At 43.9% G+C, this 12,751-nt stretch overlaps 1 protein-coding gene across 2 annotated transcripts in view; it reads right to left on the reverse strand.

The window, feature by feature from the left end:
* XRN2 (5'-3' exoribonuclease 2) overlaps nt 1–12,751 on the reverse strand; it is a 51,584-nt gene that overhangs the window by 12,813 nt on the left and 26,020 nt on the right. The window contains exons 21-27 of one of the 2 annotated variants that reach the window (XM_086631940.1): nt 11,193–11,276; nt 10,276–10,373; nt 10,108–10,187; nt 8,450–8,506; nt 6,287–6,355; nt 6,054–6,188; nt 4,554–4,681 (exon numbers count right to left, since the gene is read on the reverse strand). In XM_086631940.1, the coding sequence (XP_086488066.1) occupies nt 4,554–4,681; nt 6,054–6,188; nt 6,287–6,355; nt 8,450–8,506; nt 10,108–10,187; nt 10,276–10,373; nt 11,193–11,276 (651 nt within the window). Of the gene's footprint in view, nt 1–4,553; nt 4,682–6,053; nt 6,189–6,286; nt 6,356–8,449; nt 8,507–10,107; nt 10,188–10,271; nt 10,374–11,192; nt 11,277–12,751 lie in introns of both variants that reach the window. The other variant, XM_086631941.1, reaches the window with a different exon arrangement.

Raw genomic sequence — 12,751 nt, forward strand, 5'->3', positions numbered from 1 at the left:
CCAGTTAAAAACACGTGTCCTATTTAATCACTTTCTTTCCATTGGAAAAAGGAAGGACCCAGCTCTCCTGCTGTAACCACATCTCTCTGCAGCTCTAGGGAACAGTTTAAGAAAGAGTTTAATGAAATCATCACAAAAACATTTAAAGCCACCTTATCACTGTTCATTTGTATGGCTGACAGAGAACAATCTTTGAGGGGAAAAAGCTTGGAGCAGTGAACTGCACTTCAAAAAGGCACAAAATCGGAGAAGAAACGACAATTAATATTTTCTTTAGTCTTCGAAACTTAGGCATTTCCTAGAGCTATAAGGCCAAATAAACTGCCTTCTCCAGCAGCTCCTCAAGTAACAATTTATCTAATCAGCGCGGCAATCAAAGACGAGATTTTGTGTTTACTGATTGCACTAATCAAAATCACTTTTCACGCGCAGCTAATTGACAAGTTTGCTGACTGAAATGAAAGTCCTACATCAGATACCCTGCGCTGCGGAAGCCAAACGTGCCATTCACAGAGCGCTGCCACGCTGCACTTGACTCCCCAAGTTATCAGCACAGACAATTATTCATCAGCTGAAAATTGGCACATTGAAGTCAAATCAGAGCCCAACGGTGAGGAACACCCACAGCAGCTCTCCAGGAAGGGGTGGCACTTGGGTTGACCGCATTGCCCTTCTAGAGTCTGATTTTACTTCATCATGTGTATAAAAACATAATACATACAATCAAAAGTTGCTCTGCATCAATCCCACAATATGTGGGAATTTTAACACATCGGCTCTGTTTTTTCAGGCTCGTGTGGGTTCAGGGCATTTCCCAATCCAACTACGTCACAGCACACAGCTGTTCTCTCCCAATTACAAAGCTGACGAACGCGACTTTGACACAAGATCTAACCTGCCCCATCCAGAAGATTCAGCACATGCCTTTCCGTTCCTTCTGATTTGATTTTCTAGCTGAAGATACCTGTGCTTTAACAGAGACACTTGTGCTTGACCTGAAGGAGGTGGCTGCAAAAGGCAAGAAGATAGCTGTGCTGTCAGATCTAGGAACACCTTTTGGTACTCCTAGGCAGAATGCTGTCTGGGTGAAATTGGCCCACGTCCTCAATCCTGCCCACGAATTTCCACCATCCATGCAGACTGTTCCTGCTCAACAAGACGACCACCACCTACTGCAGTGAGGTTCAGAGAGTTGCCGACGTGCTCCCACCTTGACAGGTTTGCTTCTCGCTCAACCCACACAATCCAGAATCCAGGATGTGTCACAGTGTCTGGGTGTGGTCCCACTTGCAAGAGCATCCTTCAGTGTGAATGTCAGAAGGGCTGATTTCAGCAGAAATTTTGGGCTACGATGCTTGGAGGTGTTCTTCTAACGAGGGTTTAAGCAACGGTTTAATTAGAATCATAGAATCATAGAATGGTTAGGGCTGGAAGGGACCTTCAAAGGTCATCTAGTCCAACCCCCCTGCAAGGAACAGGGATATCTCCAACTAGATCAGGTTGCTCAGGGCCTTGTCCAACCTGGCCTTGAACGTCTCCAGGGATGGAGCATCCACCACCTCTCTGGGCAACCTGTTCCAGTGTTCTACCACTCTCATAGTAAAAAATTTTTTCCTAATATCCAACCTGAACCTACCTCCCTCTATTTTAAAACCATTACCCCTTGTCCTATCATAACTGGCCCTCCTGAACAGCCTCTCCCCATCTTTCCTGTAGGCCCCCTTGAGGTACTGGAAGACCGCTATAAGGTCACCCCGGAGCCTCCTCTTCTCCAGGCTGAACAGCCCCAACTCTTTCAGCCTGTCCTCATAGGAAAGGTGCTCCAGCCCTCTTATCATCTTCGTGGCCCTCCTCTGGACCCTCTCCAACTGGTCCATGTCCTTCTTATGTTGGGGGCTCCAGAACTGGACGCAGTACTCCAAGTGAGGTCTCACAAGGGCAGAGTAGAGGGGGAGAATCACCTCTCTCGACCTGCTGGCCACGCTCCTCTTGATGCAGCCCAGGACGCGGTTGGCCTTCTGGGCCGCAAGAGCACATTGCCGGCTCATATTGAGCTTCTCGTCCACCAGTACTCCCAAGTCCTTCTCCTCAGGGCTGCTCTCGATCCAATCACCACCCAGTCTGTATTTATGCCTGGGATTGCCACGACCCAGATGTAGGACCTTGCATTTGGCCTGGTTAAACTTCATGAGGTTGGTACGGGCCCATCTCTCCAGCCTGTCAAGGTCCCTCTGGATGGCATCCCTCCCTTCCAGCGTGTCAACGGCACCACACAGCTTGGTGTCATCGGCGAACTTGCTGAGGGAAGCAAGGGTAAAAATCTGAGGGTAAAAATTCTTTTTACCAGGGTCTTTACCTGGTAAAAGAGGAGTCAAGACACATGCGGCCACCTGGCATAGATTAAGCCAACCACTGCTGTAGTTACTTAGAAAGACTTCACATTCCAGTCAAAGTCAGAAGTTAATCAGAATTTAAGACTAATCTCCTAGGACAGCTTGGTATCCTTTGTAGAGGAGGGGGAGAAACACAACAAAATTAACCGACAAAGAATCTGTTTGCAGCACGTTGCACTGTGGTCTCCCACAAAAACAGAGAGTGCCAGGAACCAGCTTCTCGACCCCGGGATGAAGAGCCCCGGAGAGCCCCGGCAGGCGCACAACCCTGCTTTGTGAAAGAGCCTTTGTAGGACGACTGGCGGCGGCGGCGCGCGAAGCAGCGTGCTGCAACGGCGGCTGCTGGCACTGGCAGATTGACCTGGCACCTCTTCTTGCTGCTCGAGCAGGAGGGCACAAGATCAACCTCTGCCTAATGGAAAAAGCAGCATTAAGGGAAGTGGCACAACTGAGAGAAAGGGGGGGAAAAAAAAAAAGCACCTTGCTCTCGTATTTGCCAGGCACACCTGCAGAACAGCAACTGGGGATGCCTGAAGCAATCTGAGGGTGAGGAAGGGGCAGGAGACGAGAGGAGGAAGGGACATATGAAAGAAAGCCACGAGACGCTTTCTCTGAGGCCAACAGATGGACTGGGATTTTGTATCGATCACTGGATTCAAGCCCCCTCAGTTGGAAAGAACGCTGGCACTGGGGCACGTTTGCATGTGGAGTGCTTCCTACACAACACAAGGTGCACAGGTGCCACGAGGACGAGAGCTTCAGAAGTACCTAACTGGTTTGAAAGAAGTATTTCCCACGAAGCGTCAAGACTTGAGCTTCAGAAGACTTGAACAGTATAGGGACTGATGGGCTCACAAATACTTTCTCTCTCCACAAAACCACACAGACTTTCTCTTTTTGGAGACTAACACAGAAACGTGATACCTGTCTAGTAGATCTGCCTTCTGATTCCCCACGTTCTTCTTTTTAGATCACTTTTCTTGCTTGTTTAAAAACCCCACTTCTTTTCCTTTAATCATAGTTAACAGCTCCAGGCTCTCACATTCAATCTCTCTCCACTTAAGCCGATCTGATTCCTCACACAAGAAAGCTTCTGCACCCATTACTCAACTGTGCTTCATCTGCTTTGGGACTGGACAATAAGTTCAATTCAGAGTGGCTATAAACATTATTTATTTGCTGTTTCATATCCAGCAAAAATGCAAGTCAAGTATAAAAAGGCTGACAGCCTCACTACGCAGTAATCTGGTCTGCTATACGTGACAAAATGTTGGGAGTTCAAACTTTATCTGTCAGCTGTTTAAACTTCAAACACTTGCATAATTTGATAGTGCAAGAATTCAGCTCAACAGTGAGAACTTCTTCCTTTGAAGCACCTTTCTAGGCAGTTTAGCCATGTCTCCTCCTGTCTCAATCCCACCATTACAGAAACGCAGCTCCTAATCGCAGGCGAAGAGACAGGACTCTTAACTAGTGTCCTTTTTGGGAGCCTTTTGTGCAAACAATTCCTTCCCAGGATGAAGAACTTGGCTTTACGTAACATTGGATTTATCTTACCACTCCCAGTGACCCACCTGTTCGCAAAGCCAACAGCAGCAGCATCCCTGACCTCCTGACCATCTCCTACCACCTCTCTGCCAGAAACTGCAACCCCTACCGCAGGCAGGAGCAGCCAATACAGGGCTGTGAACTGGCAATTTTGGTTCAGTCTGGCACCTCAACACCAACCACAGCTCTTCTGTCAGTCCTACCATCACGCCTTGTGTGTTAATTATTTTCTGTGGCCAGCATCCCCCTCTTGTTGTTCTCGTCAGACGCGAAGCACCAAGCTTCTACTGAGTCTGCAGGTGCTGGTGATGCTGAGGTTCAGCCACATACTGAATGTGTTCTGGATAACAGACACTAGGAACCCTTCGTAGACAAAGTGCTGTTTTTCCTACTGCATTTTAATACTGGGCCCAGTATGTGAAACGGGATCCCACTTACAGGCACGTTTCACTACAGCAGTTCCATAAAGGAAGAGCAACAGAGCAGAGCAACACGAGGTTAATGAAGACAGATGCCTGAATCCATTTTTTTATTTGCAATAGTGCAACAGAGCAAACCAAAACTGTAGTATTTTTCAAACTCTGAAATAAACAGAAAGCAGAACCCACTTACTTGACAACAATTTAGGAATCTGCTGCTGCCCACTCAGAAGCGGTCTGGCGTAGGGGCTCCCGTAAGTTCCAAGAGGTACCGCGTTGGCATACATTCCTGGCATCCCTCTTTCCCTTGGCATCGTATGGCTATTCCGCGTAGGAAATGGAAAGGAGAAAGAAAAGGATGTTTTTATGAAGGCCCAGCTGCTCCCCAGCCCATCAGACGCCCCGGCTCTCTCCAGCGCGCCGGTGGAGATGCGCGCGAGCGCGGCGCAGTGACTCGCCTACAGATCAGGGTCCCAGGCACACCACCAACAAAGCACGCGCTGTGCGAGCTGGTCCCAGCACAGATTCTGGAGTTTCCATAGCAAGCCACGATAAGCAGAAAAACACGTATTTCTGGCAAACCGTGTAAGAGTTCAGTAGAACTGAACTGCTGTCACGTTTCCCAAGAAATGAGAGTTGACAGAGATTTGCAAATATCCGTGTGCCAACGTTTGCCAGGCCTTCGCTGTTCTTCCTGTGCAGAACTACGTTTGCATTAAGACTTTGGTACTTGCAGTATCTGCCACCCTGGAGAGCGATTTAACGAGACATTGTATGTGATCAGCAATGCAGCTATCACTTTTTTTTGTAACTACGACATGGAAGAACAGAAGGTGGTTCACAAGTGCAGCACTGGAACAATTACGCTTTCCAACACACGAATGGAGGGAAGGGTGCTTTTTCTCTTCTTCCTTCTCCTCCAGAGCCATAAGATGAAGAAGGTATTTTCTCTCTCTAAAGAGACACTCCTGTTCAGTTGCTCACAGAGTTCAATTTTATTTGCTAGTACTACAATCTCCTTTAAAACATTCTCTTTTCTGGCTCCGATAAGCATATGGCTCCTTGCACTCCCCAGCAACAAAAACCATTTTGTTTTAACTGTAATACATAACCCCAGCTCACTCTCCCATCCTGTGCTCAGAAATGTTCTTGTACTACACTGCAGCACCTGAGAAAGTTACTTGGACTTTTGGAGAACTAATAAAAACTGACTGTGGCCATGTCTTGAAAAATGACAATCAAACAGATTGTATGGTGTAGTACATGTGCTTCAAACGAGGGTTTTTAAAACCCATTTTTAAAAGCATAAGAGACATTACTGTCTTCATAATAATCTTAATTATCACCTGTGTGCAATATTCTCACTGTACCTTCTGTACTTCAAGCGAGTATACTAAATAAGTTGAAAAAACCCAATGGGAAAGTTAGTTGGAAATACTTAGTAGAAAAGAAAACAAGCCCCAAAATTAAGAAGAATGCAAGACTTTACAGCAAAATAATTGTAATAGTTTTCTTTGATACTGAATTAAAATATCACATGCCAAAGTTTCCAACACGGAACACCAGCACCCAATCTCTGACAGTTCATCCCCACACCCTTTGTTTCTTATTTTGTTATTATTTAAATTAAAAAAGCAATAAAGGGGTACAGTCAACTCAGCAAGATGGTCAATAACAGTGCTGACAGTCTTACCCTAAGGTTCTGAATGCTGACTGGTCCAAATGCACTGGTTTTCTGTCTCGGTTAAAACCAAGCTGTGGTCTCCAAGGCCTGCCGTCATTGTTGGTTTTTTCCCAGTCTCCCGGTTTCAGAACTGGAGCAGGTTTCCTTAATATTAAAAATAGTTCCATAAACACTTATCAGAACAAATACCCAGATTAATGAAAGAAAATGGAATGATTTGAAAACTGACAACTGATACTTACTTTGCACCAGGTAACACTATTGCCTTGAAAACAAAGTCTTCATCGAATTGTGGATCTTTGAAAGAGATACTAGGACAAAGTATTCGAGGATTAGGTTTACATGATAATTAAGACAAGCAAGATTAAAAACTAATTGCTGCTTTATTAACAGTGATGCTCACAACAGAAACTGTAAGATTCGAGAACCCACGACTTAAACTGCAAAATGCACTTCTTCCATATGGATACACTGACTGTCTCAGAGCTGGACGTCTCGCTTATTTTACACAGGGTGATCTTTTCCCTCCTCTGTGTCGATAACCAGTCTAAAAGAAAGTTGCATGGCTAGAAAACAGTTAGTCCTACGTATGGTAATGAAAGCACCTTCTGCAGACCCTTGAGTACAAATCCTCTAGTCAAAGCACTGATTGTACTTGATCAAGTTCGAAGGCTGCCACAGTACAGACAGGAAGGACATCAGCTTGGCATGCAGCCTAGTCAAAAGTGTACGAATCCCACGAAAGTGGGATTTCCCGGGAGCTTTCATCCTGAAAGGCAGCTATGCAGTTGCAGGCAGGCTCCGTGGAGGGATATGCACCTATTTTCAGTGACACCAAGCAGACTTTGAGCAGTGGTGTCTAGTGTTAGGTCTAGTTAGGTGTCTAGTATTAGACAAACTAACAGCAATAGAGAAAAAAGTGGCTGGAAGTTTAATTTCTGCTGGTACGAGGCATTATATAGCAGTTTGGATGTGTTCTAGGAAAACTGACCCACACTCCCAGCAATTCCTGACTCCTGGTGTAACGTCAAGTAGGTCCCACCAGAGACATGTTTGAAGCACACAGCACCAATCTGCTTCCTGTTCTCTCACTACCTTCCATTTGATATAGAAGAATGCTCGGGATGCCAAGAAAGATAAAAGCAAACAGCTAAGCAAAATAATCTCACTCTTCCAGCTGAAATACATCTGGTTTTCAGCACAGAGAACGGATGAGACTCCAAAGAAAGAGAATAATGGTCCCTTGGAAAATTCAGTCAAAGTCAGAAGAACTGAAGAACAGAATCATGACTGCTCATACTATCTCAAAAGACAGGAAGAAAAATCCTTGCAATAAAGAAACGGACAGAAGCGTAAAACAATTCAAACCTCCTGACAGTGGCAGATGGAAAGCCAAAAACTACCTTTAACTCATCACTCAAAGTAACTAAATCCCCATTTCAGAACATCCTTTCTACAATATCCTGACAAGTGACAACTTAGCATTTCTTACTGCCTGTAGACAGTTGTTCTAGTTGAGCCGGGTTATGCCTTCTTGGAGGAAAAAATTACGCAGACAGATCACAAGTGATTTTCAGGGTCTCAAGCATCTTATGTGGCTCAGGAAGTGAAAGGTTATAGGCTCGAGCATTGCATACCTATTACACTGTGCCAAATTAAGTGAGAAGGACATACAACTCACTACATCTACAGAAATTTGCGGGCAAGTGCAAGAGTAATTAAAATCTTCCGTGACCACAAGATTTACTCTTGGAAACTCCGCACTGGTTTTTATTCGTTCTGAAGTTTCTTATTATTCTCCCAAACATCAGGTTCAGGCAAAGTTAGCATTACTCCTTTACTCCTGAAAGATATGAAGCTTCTATTCTCAGGCATCCTCTGGGAATTGCTAAGAATAAAAATGGATAAAAATCCAAAAGGCAAAAAAATCAAGAGTTGGAGGGCTTTCAATCAACACCCAATTCCATCTCGGAGGCTTGCTCTCATGAATGTTTGGTTTTCTTCAATTTAAAAGGCTTGACACAGACTATCGAGTTCTACAGGTGCTGCTCTTTGCTTGCCAAAGACCCAGGAGTCCCAACGGAGAGCAATCGGAAAAGCAACAGCAGGAAAGACGAGGTACTTCCGAAGGGATGCAGCACACCGGGTCTGATGTGCTGACAAACGACCACTTTGGACATCTCTGGAGGGCACCCCACTATGCCCTCTGCTTAACCACCCCAGCCCGAGCCCACGGGGTCCCCACATGGCATCTTGGATTCAGTTCTCACAGAAAGCCAGAAACGTTTAAAGCAAAAGCTCCGATTTTATTAAGAGATGGATTCTGTTGCAAATTCAACCACGCAAACCAGCAGAACAAACTGAGTTTTGGTGGCTGTATTCTCTATGTCCCACTGTTTACTTACCTGACTGCAGAGTTTTGTGCAAGATCACGCAGCATTGGAACAGGAGACTCCACCGTCCTGGTAAAGAGAAAACCTCTGTCAAAACATCATGTCACATATTCCTCACCATTTGTTCCACTTTCTCCACTGCTGCTGTTCCTCAACTAGGCATGTGACACAACAGGGATTTCAAAATTAAACTTACCTTTCCCCTAAATCGAATACTTCTATGAGCAACGGAATTACTGAATTCTTATTTCTTAGTGTAAATACTTTTGCAGTTGCTCTGTGTGGATTCCCTAGTGTCTGGCAGTGGGTTCACACACTTCCCACTACCCAGTGGCCTCTTTACAAACCTTAGTGCTATTCTGCACCTTGGAAACCTCCAGGTACTGCACCAGTACCTCCAGGTACTGCCAGGGTTTGCTTATAACAAGCAACAGGTTCTAAGAAGGCAGGAGAACGCCAGAGAGACAGACAGGCACACAAACCTGCTTCACTAGGAAGAAAAAGGCTTTGAAGTAAAAAAAAAAAAACCATAATAAAAAACTTAGCAGCTGCTTTCCACAGCACTTAGAGAGTCTCCTTTCTAACTGAGATTTAACAGGCTGACATGCAGTTGCATGCAGCAAAAAAAACCCCAAAAAACCCATTTCTCATGCCCTGCCTAGGGAAGACAATGCCAGAAGAGTTTTCTTTTTCCTGCATTGCTATTCCCTCCAAGAACAGCTCCGACTTGCTCGTGTTCTTTGCAAGCCATGACAAGAATTGAGAAATGTATATTAGTGAGTGTGACCCAGGATACATTATCTGTCCGACAATACCAGAGTGTTTGTGCATTCAATGCAAATGAGTCACTGAACACCTGCTTATGCCTCTAAGCAAAGTTGGATAAATGAATGCACACCCTACAACGTGAAGATTACACTGATCGTTTCTCAAACTAAATGCATTATCTACAAAACAAAAAATACTAGCATTTTTTTCTGCATGTAGCTGGTATCAGTCCTGAATTTAGTGCCATAGCCTAAATGGAAAATGGCAAAATATATCTCAATCTGGATTTTTTCTTTAATGTAATTAAGATTAGCACACAAAAAGCAGAGTTGGTGGGGTTTTTTTCAAACAGCGTGCGCTATTAGAAGTTCCATCAGACCACATTAAATTGACGTTTCTACAAAAGCACAGAGGCCAAACCAACAGGACCTTACTGAATAAGGCCACTGTTCACTACTGCCTTTATTATATACTTCCTGTTTACCAATTAAAAAGTTCAAACGTTATTAAGTACATAAAAATCAGACTTCCATAGCTGAAATGACAAAAAAAAGATTCACCAGCAATTAAATACATGCATTACAGTACTTTAAAGATTTCTGATGCTGCTTTAAAAGCCTAGTTCTGAAATAAAAAAACATAAGATCACCGAGTGAAAGTTTTACTTGCCTAGTTTGTTTTTTTGTTTTTTTTTTTTTCTTTTTTTTACATATGCTGATAACAACACACCCTTACTATGAAACCTAGCAGAAAGCATGTTTAGCCTCAGAACTAAATGCATTGCCTTGCCAGGAGTTTTAGGTTTCTTCTTGTGGGCACGAAGAGATTTTGATTTAAATGCAGACATAACTGAAGGAAACGTCCTTTAGCATCAAACAACCCACACCAAAAGCTATACTCACTGATCTGGAAGGACAGCATTTTCATTCAGTGTAAGCTTTCCCTGGATTCCATGGCACAGCTCTGGGGGCATATCCACTGGCTACGGAAAAAAGTTTTCCAGCTGAAGCACTTTATTAGACCTCCACTCCCACCACTTACACGAGCCCTTAAGAACAAGTACAACCTACCTCTGTATTTTTGGTCTTGTACTGCTCTACAATAAAGTCACAAAGTGGATGGTGTTTTCCAACAAAGAGAACATCACCACCAAGGCTGTTTCTTCTGCCTAGAAAAGATGAAGACAATGGGCAAGAGTTCAGAGGAAAGAGGGAAGGAAGGAATACAGCAGACCAGCACACCATCCTGTCGACATCTCCATGAAAGGAAAGCTCTGTTGAGATTTAGGAGAAAGCTTTGAACATTCCTTGAGAGCATTGGAAAGGCAGCGTCTCTGCCCAGAAAGGGAAGTCTCTGGTCACAAGGGTAGTTGGCAGATAGTAAAACAATAAGAATCTTGCGTTCAATGGGAGGAATGTTGAATGTAGCACGGAGTAACGTTGAAGATACAGACAGGCTGTAACAACAAAAAACACCAAACCAAAACCCCCACACCTCCCAAGCAGTTTGCCTACAAGAACCAGCTATTATATTTTTGTACAATGGAGAAACATTTGTCTATACAAGCTAAACACGAAGCTTCACATCTCATAACCAGACATAGCAGCCCACTGGTCACAGAACAGCCCACACACCTGCCAAGTTTTACCATCAACTTGAGCCCTGGAAACAGAGTTTATTCTTTTGATTGCAGCACATTCACCTAACAAGTACTCTGACAGTGTATACTGGTAGAAGCTTTTAATACAATTAGGCAGCATCCTACCTTTCAGGTCAAGTCTTCTGCAGGTCTACTGCAGTAACACAGGAGTAAGAGAAAGCTACAAAACCAACCCCCTTGAGGACCACTCTCATTATCAGCACTATCCACGGAGAAGAAGCTACAGCCTGTTGTAATTCAATCCAAGCAAATGTCTATTACATTTTGCTCATTTAGGGTGAAACACAGTATTAATAACAAGTTGTAACAAAGTGTCACAATTCTTACTTTCTTCAGGAGTGAGGTCAGGGTAGACTTCTTCTAGGGCAGCTCGAAGACGTCGCTCATCAACAAATGGCAATAATGCAACACCTAGTAAAACCGAATATTTTATTTATTTTTTAAACGAGTGTGAAAAAATAACAAGAAAAAAAAGAGATGACACTAGCATGGAAAGCTCCAATAGATTCTTTACCCAAGAAACAATTGTTGCATCAGTAACAGAAAAGAAAATCCTACATTTTCAGAGACTGTGACTCTGCAGGCTGTTTAGAAAGAAAAAAACAACACACAGTTCAGTAGTAGTGCAGGTCAGAAAGGTAAGCTCATCTCCAAGCTCCTCTCCATCCTCTCCCCAGTCCTGTGCAGGCACTGGGAAGCAGTAACCTCTACCCACGCCTGCCTGCATCAGCAACAAGATGAGCTCAGTAAGACAGTCATTATTTGTCTCATTTGCTAGAGATACTCCCCTGACAGAACTCAATGCTACTTTATTCAAATTAATTTATTAAGAGACAACAACGAAAGAAATCACTCTAAGTTCAGTAACAAGGTGATACAGATATTATCCATTAGGGACTATTCATCCCAGCTATTAATTTCACTCCGAGATAACATGGAGGCTCCTCTCAGGATCAAAATCCCTCACTAAGCAGCACATCTCGGAGCCCACTCAATCATACTGGATGAAATAACCTCCCCTGGTACGCTCCAGTATATGTTTTCTTCTATTATAAAATCAAAAAAGCACTAAGAAATTTACTCTGAAAATTCTTCAAAGACTTACTTCTGCAATCCTTATTATCAGTTGGAATCTGGAGTAACTATTTTAGTTTTTATTTCCCTTACCATGAACACCAGAGCCTTTCCTGACCACGATGACAGCACAGGCTTTCTACTAAACCGATATTCGTAGTTTCCTTTGGGTGCCTGTAGCAGATGTACTGGCAGGCAGATCTTGGACACGTTTGTCGTCTAAGGTACAACATCCAAAGAGACTGTGGACTTCCACAGACTTAGATTCCTGATCTAAAAACTTGGACTGCCTGCAACACTTTTGCTTCAGAAGTTGGATCTTTACGTGGCTTTATTAAAACAAATGCTGTTGTCCTGGAGCTGGAGGAAGGGGGACAACCTAAAATTTACCTGAGGTGTAATGACACCAGAAGCTCATACCCTCTCCTAACGAAACCAGTTTGGAACAGGCCACGAATAAAGTGTTAAATACGTCAGAAGTTTAACTGAATCAGAATATTCTTTAGCCTGCTGTAAAATAACGAGGAGCAGAGCTGCACAGCCTGCTGGAGCCAACCACACCGGACAAGAAATCTGCAGGACCTGCTCACAAAGTACGAGGACAAGCTCCGTGCAGACTGACTACTGCTTTATCAAAGACTGCACCAGACCTCAGTCATGTTCAAATTTTAGCTGGAACATAACTGCTTGTAAGGGGAAACAGTGACAACGCCTGCCCTGGAAAACAAACAATTTATTTTCAACTTCGTAACACACTGGTGGAATGACAACAAAATGAGAAGTGTTCACAACCCTGGAGGCTGCAAAAAGGA

This window comes from Tauraco erythrolophus, chromosome 2, assembly GCF_009769465.1.
Source record: "Tauraco erythrolophus isolate bTauEry1 chromosome 2, bTauEry1.pri, whole genome shotgun sequence".
In the NCBI taxonomy this organism is placed as follows: Eukaryota; Metazoa; Chordata; class Aves; order Musophagiformes; family Musophagidae; genus Tauraco; species Tauraco erythrolophus.